The 24,602-nt window shown below is 42.6% G+C and overlaps 1 protein-coding gene across 2 annotated transcripts in view; it reads left to right on the top strand.

Moving 5' to 3' along the window:
• Positions 1–24,602, top strand: part of TRPM6 (transient receptor potential cation channel subfamily M member 6) — a 730,325-nt gene that overhangs the window by 200,231 nt on the left and 505,492 nt on the right. For both annotated transcript variants that reach the window (XR_013607100.1, XM_078675782.1), the window contains exon 5: positions 3,376–3,589. Coding sequence is in view for 1 of the 2 variants with exons in the window: in XM_078675782.1 (XP_078531908.1) it covers positions 3,376–3,589 (214 nt within the window). In the remaining variant the exon portion in view is untranslated. The remainder of the gene's footprint in view (positions 1–3,375; positions 3,590–24,602) is intronic.

The following is a 24,602-nucleotide window of genomic DNA, read 5'->3' as shown; positions in this document are numbered from 1 at the left end:
GCAAGGACTGTTGAGTGGCCCCACTGTGGGAAGAGGGCCAGTGTACTACAAGGCACAGAAGGCTTTGCGATTTAGCCACGCCCACTGTGGCAGGTGCCAGTGATTATATGAGCAGACGCGGCCAAAAACTGCTCTTCCAGCCCTTCGTGAACAATGTCTCTGAAGAAAGGATTATTTCCAGAAACGCGTCAGGCTTTACATGTTCAAAGATTGCTCTGAAAGCTGTCAAGGTGCGAGCAGTGAAATGGATGCAAATAAACGTGCTAATGCTAATCTGAACTTCGTGTGACTTTGCTTTAATTTGGGGCTTCCTGTTTAGACTTTATATATATATATATATATATATATATATATATATATATATATATATATATATATATATGAGGAAATACTCGCCAGACGCCACCGGCGTCACCGATCTAAGATTGAAAATCGGATAAATGATGAAGAATGGAACCCAGGTCTGGTGCCAGAATCAAGGTGTCTTTATTCGTGCAAAATTAAAGCTTAACAAGCCGCCACGACGCGTTTCGACTGTGTCCACAGTCTTGATCACATGATATATATATATATCTATACTACTATTATAAAGAGAGAACTTTGAACCTTTGAGGCGGGTAAACTCAGGAACCACAGCACCAATCCAAACACCCGATACATCGTTGTAATTGTCAGGGTCTGCAGATGGACATAGGCTATATAAAAAAATAAAATATACGTTCTTTAAAATATTTACGATTAAAAAAAAAGTAGTCCCTTGGAAGTAGCGCCGGCCGCGACGTGCGTGCTGACATCAGGAGCGCGAGGAGGAGCGGCGGACATGAGAGCGGTGAGGAGCGGCGGCTGAGGTAGGTGAAGCGGCCCGTGTGCGGCTCATTGGGGGCCTTGAAAGTGGCGGGTGCGCTCCGGGGGACCCACGGACAACGTCGGGGCGGGCGGGGGCCCTGAAGCCTGAGACAACGTCGGGGCGGCCGGGGGCCCAGAAGCCTGATTGCTCCCGGACAACGTCGGGACGGGCTGCTAGTACTAATATAATAAAGAGAGAGCCCAAACCTTTGAGGCGGGTAATCTCAGGAACCACAGCACCAATCACAACACCCAATACAGCGTTGGAAAAGGCATTTGCAGCAGAAGGACATAGGCCATGCAGACGCCCACCATATACATTTAAAAGGTAAAAGAACTGTGCAAGCAAAGTAGTCCCTTGTGGACGTGTCTGCGTTGTGCTGGGGCGTGTGCTGGGGGCGTGACAAATGCTGGGGGCGTGTGGTATGTTTCGCCCTTCATGCCATGTCTCATATTGTGTGCTGTGGGCGTGTGCTGGGGGCTAGGGCGTGTGCGGGGCGTGGTATTACGGAAAAAAAGCGATTGTTGTGCCCAATATTTCATTGTTTTTTCTTCCCAGGTTCTGTACATTCCAGCTCCGGGTGTCCACCCTGCTCCCTTTAAATACCCCTGCACCCCATAATCAAAATCATAACCCACCCTTACTCCTTAAAATACCCCAACACCCTTAAACACTAACCCATCTTAACCCTATAAATATACCCTGTACCCCAAACCTATCCCTAAACCCTAAAAATACTACCCATCCAATCCCCAAAACCCAAACCTAGCCCTGAACCCTATAAATACCCCATACCTCAAAACCCAAACCTACCCCTGAACCCTAAAAATACCCCTGTACCCCAAAATCCAAACCTAGCTCTAAACCCTAAAAATACACCTGTACCCCAAAACCCAAACCTACCCCTGAACCCTAAAATACCCCTGTACCCCAAAACCCAAACCTAGCCCTGAACCCTTAAAATACCCCTGTACCCCAAAACCCAAACCTACCCCTGAACCCTAAAAATACCCCTGCACCCCAAAACCCAAACCTAGCCCTGAACCATATAAATAAACCTGTACCCCAAAACCCAAACCTAGCCCTGAACCCTAAAAATACCCCTGTACCCCAAAACCCAAACCTAGCCCTGAACCATTAAAATACCCCTGTACCCCAAAACCCAAACCTAGCACTGAACCCTAAAAATACCCCTATACACCAAAACCCAAACCTAGCCCTGAACCCTAAAAATACCCCTGTACCCCGAAACCCATCCCTATCCCTAAACCCTAAAACTACCCCTGTACCCCATAACCCAAAACGATATCTGAACCCTTAAAATACCCAAACAGCCCAAAACATATATCTCAGTACCCCAAAACATATTCCCCTATACCCATACTTACCTTATCCAAACATTAAAAAAAACATGATTTTACCATTCATGCATTTACAACGAATTTCGTTGTAAATGTATGTATGGTAAAAGCATATAAAATGTAATGCCATGCGTTATAATAGCATTGCGGAGTCATGGTGCTTTCGTAATGAAAGTATGCGGAGTGATGGTATGCGGAAAGAAAGTTGCGGAATACTGGGTGTTTACCCTCCCCCGGTAAGTACATTGGTGGCACGGCGGCCCACATCTCCAGCAACATACTCATATTTTTTCACCACCGATTTGAAAAATGCACAGGTCTCTCTCATTGATGGCCAGCACCGACATACACTTTTAGACACACCTCCCGCCACAAGTTCTAGAATTGCGAACTTTAGAGCTGGGGAGCTACGTTCGAATCTCAGCATCAGCTCAACATCCTGCGATTCCAGGCAAATCGCTTTGTCTCCCCGTGCCTACCACAAATGAATGTGTTCTTCTGTAATGTAAATTGTGCTCATGCCATGTTGTCGAGTTCGCGCTATATAATATTGCAAGGAAAAATAAAGTAGGGAAACTCGAGTTCACACACTACTGAACGCGCACTCTTAAGTGCATCAGCAGTGCACTGTGAATCGGAGCGTTTCACAGGCCTGTCACAGATAAGAAATGCTATCAAAACTAAATCCTACAAAACAATATACTACTGGCCGGCAGCAATTAATACCCGGACAACGTCGGGACGGGCTGCTAGTATATATATATATATATATATATATATATATAGCCCTAATTTCCTCAGGAGGGTTGGCAACTTTTATGCTGTGCAGCTGATTAATTTTGTCTACTTTGTACCCCCATTCACACAATCAAATGTGCGTGACTGAGGACGGGTGGTAACTTCTTCTGATATCTAATTAAGTCAAGACAATGTTGAAATAATATTGCTTTCAGGCTGTGTGCTAAACCAGCTTGTATGGTATTTTAGCACAGTCGGACTGCACTCAATAAAAACCACAAACTACTTTTTTCTCAAATAACATATTTAAGGCATGTTCTTAACAGTCTATGTTGATTTTTGCTATTTGCTTCTACATCAGGAAAACATACTGTGCTTCGCTTGACTTATGGTGCAACTGACCCTAAATGTGTGAATACATTTTTGCAGTACATCAGAACCTCTTACGATACCAACTTGGACCAGCTGTTGCATCTCATGGTACAAGAATGGCAAATGGAGTTGCCCAAGCTAGTGATTTCTGTACATGGGGGTGTGCAGAACTTCAAGCTTCCCTCCAAGGTCAAGCAGGTCATCAGCAAAGGTTTGATCAAAGCTGCAGAGACTACAGGTGCATGGATTGTGACCGAAGGCATCAACACAGGTACATGTGCATATTTATCTCACTTGTTGAACTTTATTACGCAACATGACATTTTATTCAGTCAAGCCACTTATTTGTCCTTCTGTGTATTAGATTTCAAATAGATAGTGCGAGGCTTTGCAACGCCTGTGCAGGAGTGGTTATGCGTGTCTGAGCAGAGATGTGTGTATTTGCACAGGTGTCCTGTCTACAAAGGGGTGTTTATGCGTCTGTTCCAGAATATGTGTGTCATGGTTGTTGGGAGTAGATGGGACAAGTGGACAAGGAGGACTGTATAGGACTTGTCCCTTGGACAAGCTGATTAGTGAACAAAATCCACAACCCTGCCCCTGACTGCTGGTGCAGCTTAACTACTTACACTGCCTCACCATTTTTATGTCTTGTTATGTTCTATGCTTACTAGACTTACATTACCAATAAATCATGCTGACATTCATTGTGCATCTTAACAGCGATCAGCCCACTTGTACAACATTGCTAGATTTCTTAACGTTTTGCAGTGAACCCTACCTTGCTGTATGCCACAACCCTCATGAAACTATCTTAAAAAACAAACATACACGTGCACACGCACACACACTCAGCATCAAGATTATCCTCAGCCACACCTCCCCGCTCACATGGACAGATCACTCCATCGTACCCTTCTATGTCAGCACCCCCCCCCCCGACCAAAATATACCCAAACCTACCATCAAATTCAGCCACAGCTGGAGCAACATAACAGAGTCAGACTCGACCCACGCCCTTAGATCCAACCAACCCTCACAGTTGACCTGCAGAATGGCCTACTCACTTTCGACAACTGGATCTCAGACTGTGTCAACAACCTGGCCCCAGTGAAAAAGATCAGTCATACAAGAACTCCACCTCAAGCATGCTGGTACACCTTGGAGACTACAATCGCCACTGCAAGCAGCTGGAAAGAAGATGGAGGACCAGCCAAGACAACATCTCCAGATCCACCAATAAATCCACTCTCAGAAGGTACCACGTGCAGATCAGAGAGGCCAGGAAAGGGGCCCTGGTGAGCAGACTCGAATTCTGCTCCAACACAGACAAAGAACTCTTCAATATCATTAAGGAATTCTCCAACATGACAGCTGTCACCATCCCCCCCTCGCAGACCCTCTGCGACAACCTTCCAGACTTCTTTCACATCAAAATCCTCAAGATCTACTCCAACATCGCACCCAACGACTATTGAGGATATCACCAAGCAAACCCCCATGACCATCTGAAACTTCCACCCCCTAACAAAATGGATCCCACTCACCACAGAGAACATCTCTAGACCCACCATACAGAGCAAACACTCACTAACCCCCTCAGAACCCTGCCCTCACCACATGTACAACCTGGAAAGCACACTGATCAGCGCCAACCTCACCAGGACCATCATCTCTTCCTTCCTTAGCGTACACTTCCCAGACAAATGGAAACATGCAGAGGTCACTCCTCTGCTAAAGAAACCCTTGACTAATCCTAAAGATATCATCAACTACAGGCCTATCTTGCTCCTACCCTACCCTTCCCAGCCAAAGTCCTGGATGAAGAGATCAACAAGAAACTCTCCACCCATCTTGAAGAGCACCACCTCCTGGACTCCAACTAATCAGGATAAACTGAAGCACTCATCCTACTTGACCTCTCAGCAGCATTCAACACCATCTCCCATGGCACCCTCATCACCAGACTTCAGGAATCAGAATTCCAAGGACTCGCCCTAAGTAGGATTTCCTCCTTCCTCTCCAGCAGGACAGAATGGGTCTGGCTCTCCCCTTTCCCCTCCGAACCCAAGATGTTCATCTGCGGAGTCCCCTAGGGCTCCTTCTGCAGCCCGACCCCGTTCAATGTTTACATAGCACCTCTTGCCCACATCATAAGAACACACAATATCAGCATCATCTCCTAAGCTGACGACACTCAGCTCATCTTCTCCCTCACTGACACAAACCACAGCACCAGGAGCAAATTTACAGCCTGCATGTCCAACATAGCAAACTGGATGCAAGCGAACTGCCTAAAGCTCAACACAGATAAAACAGAGGTCCTGATCTTCGGAAATAAGAACTCCCCTTGGGATAACTACTGTGGGCCACCGACCTGGTTCTGATGCCCACTGACTATGCCAGAAACCTCTGCATCATCCTTCATGACAAGCTCTCGATGAACAATCAAGTCAATGCCGTGATCTCAGCCGGCTGCCACATCCTCAGACTGCTTTGCAAAATCTTCAAATGGCTCCCTATGCACACTAGATGCACGGTCACCCAGGCAGACTTGACTACGTCAACCCACTATACATCAGCATCTCCAGCCAACTCACTCAAAGAATCCAAACTATCCAGAACATCCCCTCCAGACGAATCCTAGCCATCCCCAGAAGTGCACACATCACCCCATACCTCGCAAATATGCACTGGCTACCCATTGAGAAACGCTACAAATTCAAACTTCTCATGCATGGCACATATCCCTCCACAACGCTTTACCAGCCTACCTCAACGACTGAATCCAACTCTACCAACTCTATAGACATCTGCGTTCCACTTCTCTCTGCCTCACATGCGTCCCCCACATCCACAGAAGCAAGACAGGAGGTCGTCCTTTCACCTTCATTGCAACCAAAAACTGTTACTAACTCCCTCTACACATCAGGACCACCACTCCACTCTTCAACTTGTGCACTGAGCTGAAAACCTGGATGTTTAACCATGTGCACCCCTAAACCCATGCTCTCTTAACGTGCCAGCACTGCTAATGAGAATCAAGGAACAAATCCAAGTTCAGCATGGTTAATGGATATAGTCTTGAAAACAAATACAGCTTTCCTGTGTGAGTTCTAAGGTTGTATCCTGAGGAATGTCTTTACAGACTGGAGAGTAACTGAAACATTGGAAAGGCAAATGACGTTTGCTAGACTGTCATTGGAATTAACAAGATTTATGTGCAGAAAAGAAGCGGGAATATTGCTGGGGTCACCATTAGCTAGCAGTCCATCATGTTGGCATCACAGCAATAAACAGCAGTTCCTACAGTACAAAAGTGACTTTCCACTTCTGAAACTTTCTGAAAAAACAGGTTCTAAGTCACATCCAGGTCATTTCTGGCAGCTGATACCAGGGGCCCGGTTTTATTATAACTTCGTCTTAGAGGTTTCCCTGATGGTGCCCAGTATGATACTAGAACGGGGTCCCCAAATTGTTGGGTGTTTGGGTGGTCAAATACCTGGAAGGCCCATCCGGCTTGGGTAATATTGCTAAATTATTGTTAGAAATATTGTAGAAATGTATCATTTTTTTCAGGTTGTTAATTTTATTGGGGGTGTGGATGGGAATACGTTTTTTTTTAAATTATACATCAATTCATATTAACGGATACACATATTAGTTATGTATTTTTTTGTTATTTACCTGTTTACATATTTAATACATTTCTAGCTATGTAATACGTTTAAAACTCTGGTTTGGGGTTTATAGTGTGTGAATGAGCATGTAGTGTTTGTAATAAAATATATATTTGTAATAATTGATTAATGTATTCGTTATGCATTTTTTAAATTGAAAATTATTTTTATGTTTAATTTTAAATGATAGAACTATTTGTTTAATGTCCTTAAACCTATTTTATTATTTTTGAACGGCTTGTGGTTATATTGGAGTTCGGATGGGTTGTGTTTTTTTTCAAGAGTATACTAATTGCGCTATGTTTAATTTGGAGTATAGTTATTAGTTTTTATTTGGTTTACTGTATGATTTTATAGTCACTTATATATTTTTATTCGTGGGATGTGAGTTTTTTAGGGGATTGGATGGGTAGTATTTTTCAAATATATATACACATATTAATTGATTAATGTATTAATAATTTTCATTTGTAAATGATTATTTTAAATTTTAACATGTTTAATCTTTTTACACTCATTATATGTTTAATTAAAATATTTATTATTTTTTTATTACAAGCTTTTGGAATAATTGAGTGAATGGGTGTATGGAGGTTTTAAAGAAAAGTAGGTCTGATTGTAGTGCTTCCAAGACGCCAATAGCAGTAAGCATCTTTTTCAAGCTTTAGGTTGACTACATTTTGGTAACAAGCAATATAGGAATTACATCCCATGATATCTCTAGAAATGTTTTACCCCGTATGGATGTGCTGAACCTTTGACAAGAGGGAAAAGTTGTCAGATACCTTTTATCTCTGTCATATGTACCGCTTTTATTTATTTATTTATTTATTTATTTACGCAACTTTTATAGCGCAACAAATACCCTGAGGTGTCTCGGCGCTGTGGAGCTACTGAATTCAGCTATCCTCTTACTGGTTAAACAACCAAGTTTTTAAGAGCCTGCGAAAGCTCATCAGGTTCGGGGCAGTTTTGATGGGGAGTGGCAAAAGATTCCAGAGTTTTGGTGTGGCTACAAGAAAACGCCTGTCTCCCCAAGTGGCCGTTCTTGTACGTGGCACAGAGAGGAGACTGATGTTAGCCGATCTTAATTGCCTTCTGGGGACATAAAGCTGAAAGGCTTCAGTCAGGAACCTGGGTCCTATGCCATGTACTGCCTTATATGCAATACAGAGGGCCTTAAATTTTATGCGGCTCTCAACTCTCAGCCAGTGGAGCTGACGGATGCCATGGGTAGTGGATTTGCGGCGAGGAATGTTTAGAAGGATCCTGGCAGCCGCATTCTGAATGGATTGCAGCTTAGTTATGACACGCTTCTGGGTGTGAAGAAAGAGAGCGTTCCCATAATCTATTTTTGAGAAGACTAAGGTGGAGACCAGAGTCTTCCCAGCTGAGGGAGGGAGATAAGGCAGTAGTTTCTTTATTTTTTTCAAAATAAAGAATGATGAGGAAATAACCTTGTTAGTATGAAGGTCAAAAGCCAGCTTGCTATCAAATATCACTCCCAGATTTCTGGCTTTTTCCACTGGGACAGGTGGAGGGCCAAGTTTTTCCGGCCACCAACTGGAAGACCATTCAGGGGAAAGTTTTCCGAAGGTCATAATCTCGGTCTTGTCCGAGTTGAGCCTAAGACAGTTCGAGGTCATCCAGGTACTGATCTCAAGCATAGCTCTCTGGAAGTTAGCTGCCACAGCAAGGCCATCCCTGTGGATAGCCAGGACCAGCTGGGTATCATCTGCGTAAGATGTAAGCCGTACCCCATAGGCCTTTATTACCCTCGCTAAGTCCGCTACATAGATATTAAATAGCATCGGACTTAGCGAGGAGCCTTGTGGGACTCCACAGGGGAGAGCAGAGATAGGTGAATAAAATTCTCCCAGCCTCACCATCTGGGTGCGGTTTGCGAGGAAAGATGAAATAAGATCCCTGGCCAAACCGTTTATCCCCAGGGCTGTGACACGGTCGACTAGAGTGACATGGTCGACCGTGTCAAAGGCCGCTGACAAATCCAAGAGGATCAGGACAGCCGCCCCTCCCTGATCCATGATCACCCTGATCTCATCAGAGGCTTTTATCAAAGTGGTCTCTCTTCCATGCCCTTTCCTGAAACCAAATTGCGTGTCGTCGAGAAGTTGGTGAGTCTCGACGAACTCTGAGAGCTGTCTATTCATCAGAAATTCGCATACTTTGGCAGGAAAGGGCAGACACGCAATGGGTCTGTAACTGGCAACAGCTGTGGGATCTAGGCATTGCATATTCGATTTTCTTGTAGTCCTGTCAATATTAGGAATATGCAAAAACACACAGGTGATTCCACCATATCCTCCATCCCGAGAAACCACAACTTTTCCTACAGCTGATAAATCATTTTCACTGCTGCTGGATTTCCTATATGTTATACCTGGCATCTTTTGGTGTGTTTCTCTGTCTTTTTTGCTTTCTGACCTCCTGTTTTGATGATATGCTAGGCTTCGTTTTTGCTGGTTTGGTGTCTCTGCGCACTTTTTCACTGCTATTCAGTGCTAAAGTGCAACTGCTCCTACTGTAAATTGTGGCATGATTGGTTTTCTACGATTGGTTTTCCAAAATTGCTATATTTGATTTACTGGTAATTCCCTAGTACTGTGCATTGTGTGTGCCCAGGGCCTGTAAATCCAATGGTGGTGGGCCTGCAGCACTGGTTGTGCCACCCACACAGGTAGCCTTTCAAAGGTGACTCCGACCTGCCACTGTTGTGTCAGCACACAGTTTTTACTGCCATGTCGACATGGCTAGTGCACTCACTTGCTAGGCCCAAACCTTCGCTCTTACTACATACCACCACTTCATCTACCATGATTGCTCAGGCATGGCAAAGTCAACTATGAACTTCACATGAAGCTCAGTAGGCTATGCATCAAATGCCTTTACTGCTATCATGCTTGCTTATACCTTGAAAAGTAATCCACTTGGTTGCCTAACACGAGAGCTGCATATCCTGTAGCTGGAGCCTCTGCTTCTGAAAGCACGATGGTGGGTTAAGAACAGGTGCATTGAATATGGGTATCAGCTCATTATGTACAATTGTTGCAGTGAATTAAGGATCATGGGATATGGATGAAAGTGCCTCATCTATAGAGGTTTGCAATCAGCCCCACATTCTGTCAGGGAATAACATAATTCCATATTATTAAAGGCTTCGCTTGGATAGTGAATGGTGTGGTATTCCCAACCATCAGATGTGCAGTAGGATGTTTCTTGGTACTTGGAAATCTTTTCTATATCTGAATGGCATTGGAGAAAGCAAGGTGAATCAGACGTTTTAAACACCACCAATAAATACACAAGACTCCTAGCAAAGAGTTGGCAGTTATTCAGAGTCATCATCATTTCAAACCAGTTCCCTCTGGCCACTATGTAGTGATACATGATCTCTATTCTTCAATTTGCAAAAGGTACACCCAACATAATTCTGGATGCATTGCAAATTATTTAAAACATATTATGGGCATTCTGCATGTTGGGTATTCCCCTAATCCAGCTCTGATAATATGAAGGGCATAGGTAGAGGATACCTGAATTTGAAACCTAGCTATGGCAAAATGCTTCTAACCAGAATACAAATGATAATTATAGAATATGACACCTTCACTGACCTGTCCATTCATTGTAATTTCATGGTCAGACCAAATTATCCTTAACAGCCTTCGTGGGTGCCGGCATAAGTCTGAAAGTTGAAAGTCAGTTTGAGATCAGCGGTAGCACATTACTTTCTAAGAGCAACACTTCTGTCATAGTCTGCTTGGACCCATCAAACTGCTTTACATCCATTTTGGACTTGGAGCAAAAGGTCACTGAGATCAATGTTGACTCCTACTCCCATAATTGCACCATGAATTGGGTTTTAAGTAGCATCAACATAAATATGAATGTCAGAATTTGATCTCCTTAGTAGCTTTGATAGTGGTGGCAAACCTATGTCAAATAATGGAGGAAGAGTCCTGCACCCTAAAAGATACCAAGAACGAGATTTGAAGGAACTAAAAGCAAATGCCTAATTATAAGATTGGCGGTGTTGCAGTGACCCATCAAGCCAGCGACCGGCTACAACACTGCCAAACCTGTAGTCAGCCTGCCCCAGTGGCATAGCTAGACTTAGTGCAACCGGGGTGGAACCTAAGTTTGCCTTTCGATGCAGGTAAGAGCAGGGGGATGGTGGCGGCTGACTTGTCCAGGGGTTAGGGTCTGGGGCCGACAGACGACTTGTTTTTAGGGGGCAGGGGGATGGTATTAGTCGACAGACATGACTTACTCACCTCTGCCGCCCCCAAAAACAGTGCCCCCCCAACTACACCACTGGCTCGCCTGCCGTATTCCAACTGGAATATGTTGTATTCTCATCACTTCCATTTTGTTGTATTGCTTTAAGACCCACATTCTATGTTTCTGATGTCACAGGTCTCTGTATTCTGTCTTGTCAGTTAGCTCCCTGCTTTCTGATGGGAACACCAGTTATTCTCTGTAGTACATAATAAATATAATATATTCATCTACAATGGACCATCATCATTATTTACAACACATGGCGACGATGAGCCGGAAGAGCTAATCAACTACAGAGGGAGAAGAAGACTCCACTGGTGAGGAAAAAAAAAAACCACGCAAGCTCTCTTGGTTAACCTTTCCAAATTGTAAGAAAAATTGAGAACCAGTTACTTCTACCAAGAAGAGGAAATACAAAGCTGAAGAAGGAAGAAAGAAAAAGGTGAAGAAATCGTACTCAAAAGGGTGAGATACGTGAACTTTTGTTAATTGAAGAGAACCATTGCCAATAGAGGAGCATATTTCCAACAGAAGGAAACTGTGAATGAAACGCTACGTGTTTACCTAGGCAAATAGACTCATGCGTCCCAAAACAGAAAATTGTCGCTGTGGAGAGGAGAAACTAAAGTCTCAAGGGAAGTACCAAGCGTGACCCCAAACAACCGGTGACTCCAAACTCTAACGTACATTTTTTTCGCTGTGCTGAGATTGAATTTACAGCGAAATTGCGGCGAAAGTGTGAAATTGTGACACGCACATAGACTTGGATGTTGGTACAAACGCAGTTGGGAATAACGTTATCGGAAGCTCATTCAACCGAGTGCAGTCACAGAGCCATTTCAACCATACACAGCATTATTTAAAAATCACATGAGCGCTGCTGCACGTGAGTACTCACGGTTGGAACTTGCCTTCCCCGCGACTCCATCAGAACAGTGTTATTCTTCTCGCTCACAGCTGAACGTGCAACGTCACCACGGTAAACGACGGAGCGACGGACGTTGCGTGGTGGCCATCTTGTGTGTCACGCGTTACCTAGCAACCAATCTATTTGTCGAAGCGGCAGAGACGGCAAATTGTTTCTAAAAGGAAAAAATCAACGTTATCCCCACAGTAAGCAACCTGCATGAAGCGGGAACAACAATTTGTACCAAATTGAAGAAAAAATATAGTTCTCTTCACAAGTAAGCCACAATTGTTTATTTTTGTACAAGTGAGTTATAAGTAAGCGACCTACATTGGTAGTTTATCATACTTCATCCAAACAGTATATAATCTAGAGTAACTACAAGGGTGTGATATCCACGAAAGAACCAGTGCCATGGAGAACATTAACGTTATAACACCACCAATGTTCTTACAGTCAGCTGGAGATCCTCCCATCGAATGGGATGAATGGATCGATATTTTCGAAAATTACATAGAGGCACTTGATGGGAAAGATTTCAGTGCTATTAGGAAGAAAGCTCTTTTGTTAAGCGCTCTAGGAAAAGAGGGACAGCACACTTTTAAATACTTACCAGTAGGTCTAAACCAAGATGGTAGGACATTGTCCAATGTATATACTGAAGCTAAAGCGAGGATGAAGAAACAATATTCGAAAGAAGTAAATATAGTCATGGCGAGACACAAATTCTACACCCAACCACAGAGAGCAGAGGAATCTGTGGATCAGTTTGTAACCAGATTACGCGAGTTGTCCATCAAATGTAATTTCGGAGAGATAAGGGATGAAATGATAAGAGATCAACTAATAGTACAGTGTAGGAACAAGAAAATGCAAGAAAAATTATGGGCAGCAAAGAATCCCACTCTACAGACAGCCATTGACATAGCCAAAGTGGTTGAAGAATCTAACGCATGTATGAAAGAAATGGAAAAAAAGGACGGAGTGAAGGAGAGTGGGAATGGTGTTTCTTGTGTAGAACAGGAAGAAGTTGCGGCTGTGAATAGGAAAAACATAGATACAGGAGAAAAGAGCACCAAGAGATATAGTAGTGGGTTTCCAAATACTGAGAGGAATAGATTCCAAACAAAGATGTGTAGTAGGTGTGGTAGCACATTCCATACCTCGGATTACAAGAGGTGCTTTGCCCTAGACAAAGTATGTAGGAAATGTGGGAGAAAAGGCCATTTTTTTAAAATGTGCAAAGGGATGAGTAGCGAAAAAGTAGCGGTAGTGGAAAAGAGAGAAATGGTGAGAGATGACACTGGGGTTGAGGGCACCAATAAATTATTATGCTTAGGTGGACAGAACGTGAGTAAAGGAGAACCTGGCAGGAGGTATAGACCCAAGGCCCTATTCCTTATTGATAAAAAAGAAGTCCAGTTAATGGTTGACCCAGGGTCGTTCTGGACTATTATTCCAAAAGATATGTACTTGGAAAAGTGGAGAAATGTACAGTTGTTAACTAGTGATATTAGTCCTTGTGGATATCAAGGGGAAAGTATAGTGTTATTAGGGTACATGGAGTGTGAAATTTCTTTCGAAAATCGTTTCACGACAGGGAAGGTTTACATAGCAGAGTCAGGCCCTGCAATTTTAGGTTGGGAACAACAGTACGATCTCAGTATAATTATCAACCCCAGGGCAGTACCACAAGTGATGGTGGTAGATAGCATAACAACTGAGTCGATAGTCAATGGAATGTCAAGTTTATTTGATGAACACATCGGGGAATTGAAGGGATATGTACACAAAATTATACTACGTGATGGTGCCATGCCAATACAACACAGAGTCAGGAAAGTTCCATTCATTGCGCGTGAAGAGGTCAAGAAAATGCTTAAGGAAATGTTAGATCAGGGAGTGATAGAACAAATTGAAACATCACCCTGGATTTCCCCAGTTGTTATCACGACCAAACCTGACAAAAGTTTCAGATTCTGTGTAGACCTTCGCACATTGAACCAAAACATTGTTGTAGACAATTTTCCGTTGCCAAATATCAACGAGTTGGTCCTGTCGCTAAAGGGTGGAAAGTATTTTTCCAAGTTGGATCTCCGCAGTGCATACCACCAAATTAGATTGCACCAGGACTCTAAAGCACTGACTGCTTTCATAACCACTGAAGGGATTTATCAATTCACCCGCATGCCCTTTGGACTTGCATCTGCGGCAGGAGTCTTTCAACGGATGATGGGTGCTGTGTTAAAGGGAGTGAACAAAGTTGTCTACTTCCAAGATGATGTGTTAATCTTCGGAGAGACTGTAGAGGAACATAATCTCATATTGAAGACTGTTTTAGAGAGAATGGAACAGGCAGGGTTAACATTGAAAAAGGAGAAGTGCAAGTTTGCAGTAGAAGAAGTAGAATACCTAGGCTATACATTGTCAGTCAAAGGAGTTAGACCAAAAAGGGATTTATTAGAATCCATCAGAAATGCACCAGTTCCATGTGACAAAGATCAGTTGAGGTCTTTTCTTGGCCTCATCGAGTATTATGCGAAATTTGTAAAAGGTTTTGCAGAGAAAACTGAAAAAATTAAGCTTCTCTTGAGAAAAGGGTACAAGTATGTGTGGGATCTGGAACAGGATAATTGTTTTCAAGAAATCAAGAGAGAAATATGTGAAGCTGGTATCTTGACACCATTTGACACCAATTGTAAGTCTGTTTTGACAGTAGATGCAAGCGCTGTAGGTGTCGGTGCAGTATTAGCTCAAATGCATGATTCCGGTTTGAAAACCGTAGCTTTTGCGTCAAGAACTCTCACAACCACAGAGAGAAATTATTCTATTATAGAACGAGAGGCCCTTGCTGCAGCATGGGGTTGCGAGTATTATAGAATGTATTTGTGGGGGTTTAAATTTACTCTGTTAACTGACCACAAACCTTTGGTTAAGATCTTATCACCTGGTGGGGCTGGGAAAGGATCGGCGAGATTGGCCAGACTAGCTGCAAGAATCCAAGAATATTTGTACACTGTAGAATATATTCCTGGTTGGAAGAACTGCCAAGCTGATGGCCTTTCCAGACTTCCACTACCCTGGGAGACAGTAGACAAACCAGGTGTGGATTCACTCAATTCAGAAGAGTCCGTAGCAGCTGTAGATGAGATGATAGAGATGTGTGCTGGAGCAATTAGTAGGAGTTGGTGGAATGCCTCCATGGTGAAGGATGAGGTGTTGAAAGGGGTGAAAGACCTTATTATCAAGGGTTCAAGGAGGGAGAGTTGTGTGTCTCCTGCTCTTCGCCCGTATTTAAAAGTGTTGGAAGATTTATCTATTTTGGATGATGAGGGTTTGATCGTCCTGAAAGAAGACAAGTTCATCCCGCCACAGGAGGTGAGATCTACCTTATTCAAGTTAGCTCATGAAGGTCACCTAGGGCAGTCTATTACTAAAAGAAGAGTAAGGGAACACTTTTGGTGGCCAGGCATGGACCGTGAAATTTCTGATTGGGTGGAAAGATGTTCTGATTGCAGAGAAAGCGAGAAGAGGCTTAAGGTAGGTAGTCAAAATAGTTGTGGTACGATTGAAGATCCAGGGTGCCCATGGCACACCATATGTCTTGATTTTATTGGGCCCTTTTATCAGTTGAGTCAGGATATGAGGTTTGGTCTAGTGGTTGTAGATGTTTCATCAAAGTGGTTGGTGGTCAAATTCATTAAGGAAATCACCACCAGCAGCACTATCATTGCATTGAAGGATATTTTCAGGGAAGATGGTTTTCCTATGAAGATCATCACGGATAATGGAACGCAATTGACATCCACACAAATGACTAGTTTCTTGAAAGAATGTGGCATTGCACATTCACGAACTTCACTTTACAACCCACAGGGGAATGGCATAGTGGAGAGGGCGAACCGTATGGTCAAAGGTGCGATCCAAATGGCCCTCTCATCTAAAGCCAATGTGAGAGAATTGGTTAATGACATGGTTTGGGCCTATAGGACTACTGAAAATGGTGTGACAGGGGAGATTCCCTTTTGCTTAATGAGAGGACGTTCGGCAGGTACCAAACTAGTTGCTGCATGGATGAAGGAATGTTTGAATACTGGGGTGTTTGAGAAACATGAAAGTGGAGAAGGGTCAGACAAGCGTGGAGAAGGGTCGGACAAGCTAAAAGACGGGAAAGTGTCAGAGAGTCAGTGCAATCTGTCGGTGAATGATTGGGTGAAGGTGAAACCTGGAAGAGTAGGTGTAGGGTTAACGAAATTTAGGGGTCCGTTTAAAGTTAAGTCTGTTCATAAAAGGTTTGTTACTTTGTTTAATGGTGAATGTTGGAACTTGAGGCGAGTAGCATTATATAAGAAAGCTGAAAAGGAAGTTAAACTACCTCAACCTGACCATGTATCAGAACCAGTAAGTAGAGGTTCTGCCGATATTGGTAGAGGTCAGAGGGATAGGAAGCCTCCTAGCTACTTACGAGATTTTGTTTCACATTGATGTGGGTTCTGTAACGAAGGACATGAGTTCTGTTTTTTTAAAAATTTTATTCTGTTATCTATGCGAAGGAGAGAGGATATGTTGTATTCTCATCACTTCCATTTTGTTGTATTGCTTTAAGACCCACATTCTATGTTTCTGATGTCACAGGTCTCTGTATTCTGTCTTGTCAGTTAGCTCCCTGCTTTCTGATGGGAACACCAGTTATTCTCTGTAGTACATAATAAATATAATATATTCATCTACAATGGACCATCATCATTATTTACAACAGAATACAAGTCGGGAGGTCCTGCAGCGGCGGTCCCACGACAGTGCCTTTCTAAGGCTTGTAGGAGAGCCTTATCAAGGCACTGGTGTGGGAGCGCTGCAGCCCGTTCCTGCACAGATCAAAATGCACATCGTTGTGCGTTTCGTTCCGGGCAGGAACAGGGTATTTATACAGACAGGGGGGCTCACCCTATGTCCCCCTGCATGCACAGAGGCAACAGGGGCCCCTGTAGGGCCTCCTTAGTTTCCTCACTGCAACCCTTTTAATGGCGGGCTCACCACCATGAAAAGGGTCACAGGGCCCGGTTCACAGAACGAACTTAAGACAAAATCCTAAACTTACTACCATTTTGGTATTCACAGAAGGCACTTACTCATTTTGGTATTCACAGAAGGCACTTACTCATTTCGGTATTCACAGAAGTTAGAAGTCCTAACTTGAGGACTCCTAAATGCCTTCTGTGAAAACCAAAAGTCTTAACGTTAGGATTTTTCTCAGTTTAGGAGTAGTAAAGTTAGGACTCCTAACTTTAGGACTCCTAAATGCCTTCTGTGAATTCCAAAAGTCTTTTTCTCAGTTTAGTCCTAAAGTCAGGAGTCCTAACTTTACTACTCCTAAACTGAGAAAAATCCTAACGTTAAGACTTTCGGTATTCACAGAAGGCATTTAGGAGTCCTCAAGTTAGGACTCCTAACTTCTGTGAATACCGAAATGAGTAAGTGTCTTCTATGAATACCAAAATGAGTAAGTGCCTTCTGTGAATACCAAAATGGTAGTAAGTTTAGGATTTTGGGTTAAGTGAGTTCTGTGAATCGGGCCCACAGTCAGGAAACTAGTAATATGCTTGGCGGTGCTGCAGCGCCACCACCAGCATATTACAGGCTCACATCGCTATACCACCGCTGCACGATCAAGGATCCCAGGCGGTTGCGACAGTCCTGTGCTGGTCTCACCTCTATTGTTGTAATACGATGGGTGGACCGCCACCACAAGTTCAGTGGTCTAGAACTGTTAATTAGACCCTCAATCTCTCTGTGCCTAAAAAATGAATGAGATCTTGTGTAATAACACACATTAGTGGTCACTGCCTTAAATGTGCCCACATGCAATACCTAATGCAGACACTAGCCTCTCAATCTAGAAACAATCTAACTATAACCCTTGCTAGAGTTTTAAAGATGGTGATGCAGATGATATTCATTGTAGTCTTCTTCATGAGACTTGTCTTTCCGAATAGATAACTCTTGGCATGGTTGTAGTTTGTTAGTAGAACCAGAATGTAGGTTTAGAGGGTGGTAGGCAAATAATGTCTGAACTAGAACCCATCTGGAGGAGGATCAGTCCTGAATTTGGCCAAATACATTGTAAGCGCCAATGAATAATGCTGCCAAATAGGCTAAGGAGGCCTATTCCCTCTACCACCACCCTCCTCTGAACCCTAAAATCCCTTGCCTACATTTACCTCTACCCACTCCTAAACCCTAAAAGCCCTTACCTTCATTTAACTTTATCCTCCCTTACCCTTACCCATCCCTTAACTCTTGCCCATCCCTTGACCCTTAAATCGTGCTTTTTTTATAATGACATAATAATTATGGTGGTAAAGAACCATGGGGTAAAGTAACAAAAAACGGGCTTTTGTGACACTTACCTGTGTGGTTCTTACCTGATAACGTCCTGCAGAGTAACATCTGCGGGGTAAAGACGGCATAACATATATACAACGACTTAAATGAAATCAAGTTGTCTCCAGTGTTTGTTTTATATCTATATAGTGTTTTTTTTCTTATTGATGAATGAAATATGAAATACTCAGTATATATAGAACTGTTCCGGGATGTTATGGGATGCATGGGCTTTGTTGACATTGATTCTTCGCATACGAAACAATAAATATATAGAAAACATTGAATAAATAATATATAACTCGTAGAACTGCATGCTAAGTGATAAGCTGTAACAAATGTGATCGTACCTATATGTATTATCTAAATGGGCTCCACACAGTACAACTGTATATAACGTCCTATGTTTCATGTGACAACCACCACTGTTTCTATAAGGTTAATAAAAAGATTTAAAAAAAAGAATAAATAATATATGAGCTGTATGACACAGCAACATGTGACTCGTGAAAATTAGAATGGTTCCCTTTTAAGCAAGCATGAGAAATATGTTTCCAAAAGAGGACACATTTATGTTATTGAGTACTGTGAGGGATCACGAAAATATGAAAGACCACTATCAGGCTTTTTTTTCCACTCAAGATCCATCTCCATACCTCAAGCCTCTTTCATCACCTCTAAATCACTGAGTGTGCAACAGGCAGTGCAATCAGCCTTCACATTCAAAGATCCATGCCAGCCGATGGTACCCTGCAAGTCAACATTACTAGTTAATTTCCCTGTTGTTTTTTAGTTAACATTTTGGTGTTAATGTGCTACATCTGTCTATTGGAGAAAGCTCAGTGCATTCCCTACCTCATTCCTATGGTAGGATTTCCATGTACATTTTAATACCTGTTTCCATCCTTCTCCCACTCAGCACAGTCATTCTTCGCTCTATTTCAGTCCTACCTGAGAGGCCTCAGCAGAAATCAGAAAACATGTAAAAGATACTACAAAAAGTAGCACGCCAGCACTGCCTCTGCTAAGAAATCATCCAGGCATCTGAAATATCATTCTGTCGGTGCAACAAGAGCAGAGTGAACACCGATGTTGTGGAACAACATGACCCGGAATAGTCAACTTAAAGAGTCAGAGCTCAAGCCACAAAATTTATATTGATTTGTGATTAGTGCTCAATGATCTAGTTAATATCTAGTCAACAAGAAAAGGGACTAGTGGGCTTTTTTTCGAGGTCCAGCATAAATGCCCAGGCAGATCCTAATACCTAACTGTATGCTTTTCTTCTTGAAGTGGTGCCTAGACAACAAAAAAAAAGAAAAACAACCACTGTCATTCGTGGTGACAAGGAAGGTGGTATCTGGCTTGGGAGGGAGAGTGGAAGGATTCCCTCTTTCGGAACTAAGGTCTTCACACACCCAGCAAGCTAGGTGTCATGCTTCATCATCTGGACCTGCTCCTCATTGGGTCGGCGCTGCAATACCCAATGGGCACCCGTAAAGGGGCTCTTTGTTGGAGATCTTTTGTTCCTCGCCGTATGATGAAGTGGGGGTGTGTGGCCTGTGGGATGTAGATATAGTGGAGTGGAAAAGTGATTTAAAAGAAGTAGGATTGTCCAAATAACCCTTTTATTCTGGCTGGCTATCCACCTCAATAAAACAAAACGAGTGGCCGCTTAACTGACTTCAAGGTTCAGTTAAGGCTATGCTCATCTCTCCAGGTCAACATGTTTCTTGCCTCATGGTCAGTTCAATCTGTGGCAATTCTTCAGGACCTAATCCGTGGAATAGTGAATCTATCTAACCTTGTGGTGGGGCTGTTTGCTACCTACCACATGTATGCACTGCGGTTCAAATCCTCAGTAGTGTTGTTCAGTAACCTCACTATATTGGAAATGTCACCTCAGTCGGTGTGCGGCGGTTCTAATAGACATTTGGAACATGATGTCCATTCCGTTACGGAACAAGGTCGAGTCACCTATCCCTCCTCGCCAGCACAGATACCAGTTAATATCAAACCAGGCAGTAAGTACCCCGAGTCCTTGTGTGTTTTCTGCACCAGACAGCAAGTGTTGAACACACTCTATATGCATACCTCTAGGAGGATTCTTCAACAGATTACATTTTTTTTTAGTTCAGAAGTGTTTATTAATGTATTACTTTTCAATAGAGCAACAAGGGTAATATCGAGCATATAGGAAGATCTTTATGTACAAATGCGGAACATCACAATATAGCTGTGAGGTGGGTCCCATCTATGAAAGTGAGCTATTTTAGGGAATGAACATGCTTTGTGATCTACCATGGAGATGCAACGAGAGTTCATTTGAGTTCATTTGAGAAAGCTAATAATCTGGAAAGGTTTAGCCTAGATCTAGAGTTTAACTGTGTCTTAATATAGATTTCAGTTTACCAACCGGTGTGATGAAAGAATCTGCTAATATGCTTGTAGTTGAGGGTAGTGGAAAGTGAAAAGAGTGTGATAACAGAGGGAGAAAGGGGAGAAAATAGAAGGGGAGAGGAAATTAGCTGATAATGAAGGAGGAATCATACCAGTTAGAAAGTTGAATAGAGGGGAAATCATCATCTTTATGGTCTCTGTACTTTCCCATCATGTGATGAACTTCGATGACTCTAATTACATTTTTTTTTTAATGTTTTTAAATTTATTTGGTGCATGATTACAATGTTACAAATAACACCTCACTTTTCGATCAATTCATAGATACAGAACATGCAAGTATTATATCACCACAGGTAAGTAGCATGTACCAATTATACAAGCTACAAATTAGTAAATGAGAATTAATATTAATCAGCAATTATTCATCATGCACACATTTATCTATTTAAACCCCCGTTCCCACTCCTCCCTCCCCCTGGGGTTGGCACATATTCATATACCTTAGAAAACTAAAAAGCAAACAAAAACTAAAGTTAGCTTTAAACCTGGTGCTATCTCTCTAGCAATTTAGTCAAAAGTTCCCAAATCTTTAACCCTTTCGTATAGGATTGTATGCCTCTTTTCTCATAGATGGCTTTCTCAAATTTATAGTTTGCCACTAATCGAGTTAGCCATTGGTAGTACCCTGGGGGGATGGATCAAGCCAAGAAGAGGCAAAGCAAAGTCGGTATATCGCCATGGCTATAAATATCAAATACTATCCAGGCTTACCTTGAACCTCTCGATCTACCCCTACGCAGATCAGGGAAGGAGAAAGGAGAATTTCCCTCCCTAATACTTCTTTAAAAAAGTTTGTGATCTCAAGTTTGAAATTGTTTAATACATCACAAGAGGCAAACATGTGATTGAGGTCCGCCTGGTATAGGGAACATCGGGCAAAAGGTCACTCTCCCATCCCCCATTTCACTATCTTATTCGGAGTATAGTACAGCGAAAAGCAGATTTTGTAATACTGGGCTTGAAGCTGCGCTGGAATTAGCAGACTTTGTGCTAGCTCTGTTGAGTGGAAAAATAGGTCTTAGTAGATATCAATTTCCTCTTTCCGCTTCCTAGCTCGCGTTACCAAATCATCCGGCAATAAAGTGTTAAAAGAGTTGTAAACAGTGCCAATTGATGGATGATTCATTCTCAAATTGTCTATAATAGAGTTATTGCTCAATCCTGCTGGACGCCGCACTTTCTCCTTAAAAAATCACGCATTTGCAGATATTAAAAAAATCTTTCCAGTCCAATTTGTATTTTTCTTTTAAGATTTTCGAAAGAAACTACATCAAATGAGGGGTATAAATCCCCCAGTTTAGATAGGCCCTTATTTTGCCACTTTTTGAGTATTGAATCTTTAAAAATGTTGGGCAGGTTTGAATTGTCATACATCGGTGTATAGCAGTTGAGACAAGCCAGCCCTAGCATTTTGCGAACAGATTTCATACTTTTGAACACAGCAGCCAGTGTCTTAAAGTGTACCTTCTTATCGTGAGAGTCATTTAAAAACCTCCAGATCCATCCCCATGCATCTTTACCCATTATAAGTTCTATAGGGGGTTGGTATGGTATATCTCCCTGAGGTCTATCGATTGGATTATCTGATAAAAGGATGAAATTGTGCAAAAGAGTGGTTACCCAATAATAGAGTCTTATGTTTGGAAGAGCCAGCCCACCCCTTTCATTTGGTAGAGAAAGATATTTATATGCTCTTCTAGGCTTTTCATAAGCCCATATAAATCGTCAGAACAGGTCTTTAACCCTTTTTAGACACATGGTGCTAAATTCTAGCGGGATAGCTCTTATAAAATTCATAAATTTGGGAAAGAAATAATTTTAATTAAATTGCATCTCCCTATTATCGAAAGACGCATATTATGTAGTCAGGTCAATTCAGGTTTAATTTTATCAATCAGGGGATCAATATTGCACTCAACTATTTCTTCAACACTGGCCATAACTTCGACCCCTAGATACGTAGCCTTTTCCACCTGTCTAGTGTCGTCCCCCATATTAACATTCTTGCAGATTATCTGGGTTTTGGATCTGTTCAGGGAGCATCCGGATAGGGTTCCAAACCTAGCCCCTTCAAGCTCGACCTCTGCAATGGATATTTCAGGGTTGGCCGTCACCAGGGAAATAACGTCAGCATAGGCCAGTACTTTCGTTTCCCAACCATGTGAAATAATGGGACAAATTATGGGGTTAGTTTCCAGCGTGCGTAAAAAAGGGTCTATGTATAACGCAAACAGGAGGGGTGAGCTAGGGCCCTCCTTGGCGGGTACCTCTAGTTATTTTAAGAATATCGGTAAGTGCGACATTTAAAAATAATCTTGCGGTGGGTTTATAATACAGCATCTTAAATGCCTGTTTAAATCCCTGACCTATTCCAACCCTTGACAGGGTCTCCCATAAAAAAAAAGCCAAGAAACCCTGTCAAAGGCCTTCTCGGCATCGAGAAGGATAAGTGCCATTGGATCTCCAGTAATGTGTGCTGCATCAAACAAAGAGATAGTCCTCCTAATATGGTCTATGGTCCCGCGTCCAGGTATAAATCCGTGCTGCCTAGGAGATACTACTTTATGAATTACCCCAGCTAGTCAAACCGCCAGAATTTTGGAATACATTTTGCTATCCGCATTTATTAGGGTTATAGGGCGGTATGAAGCGGGGTCTAGTGCTGATTTATGCTTTTTAAAAAAAAATGATTTTTGCTTGCGACCATGACTCTGGTGGTTTTTCCTCCTTAAACATGAGTGAATAAAAGGAGCATGACCTCTTTTAATTCAGTTGAAAAGCTTTTATAAAATTCCCCTGGAATATTATTCAACCTAGTGGCTTTACCATTAGGAAGACTTTTAATGTAGAGCAGGATGTCAACCCTTTGGAGGGGCTCATCAAGTTGCACCTGGTCCTCTTGCGAAAGTTGAACTGCCGGTTGACAATCTCACTCAGATGAGCCTTAGTCGTCTCCTAATATAGATCTCGATAATAAGCAAGAAACTCTTTACGAATTCCCTCTGGATCTGAGATTACTACTTGTGAGGTGTTTTTGACAGCAGTGACAATATTCCTAGTTGCTTTTTGCCTTGCTCTAACTGCGAGGTGATGTTCAACCTGCTCACTGCATTCATATGCCTCCCTCTTTCAGATGACTAATCTGTCTGCCGCTCTTTTAGCGATTACCTCCATGACGGCCGATTTTGCTGATATTATTCTTACTCGCATGCCCACTGAGTCCTCCCCTTCCCTAAGAGTGGTGATTAGGTTTTCTTCGGCCTTCGCCAACTGAAGTTGCAATTTATCCAGTAATTGACGCTTTTCTCTATTTAAGGTGAGTGAGAAGCTCAGTGTCTCACCTCAGATTGCTGCTTTTAGTGCATCTCAAACCACATCAATCCCTGTGCTGCCTAGATTATCCTTAATGAATTGTGGGATTCAGTGTCTCATGTGTTTGGAATACCTCTCATTTAAAAGAAGGGATCGCTCAAAGGTCCAGTTAGCAAAGTCTTTGGTTGCCACAGTTACCCCCTAATATCTACCACTAAAGGGTTGTGATCTGCCACGAT

Source organism: Lissotriton helveticus, chromosome 2_1 (assembly GCF_964261635.1).
Source record: "Lissotriton helveticus chromosome 2_1, aLisHel1.1, whole genome shotgun sequence".
NCBI lineage: Eukaryota > Metazoa > Chordata > Amphibia > Caudata > Salamandridae > Lissotriton > Lissotriton helveticus.
Note: the sequence above shows the minus strand (reverse complement) of the source record. Positions and strands in the feature narration are given on the sequence as shown.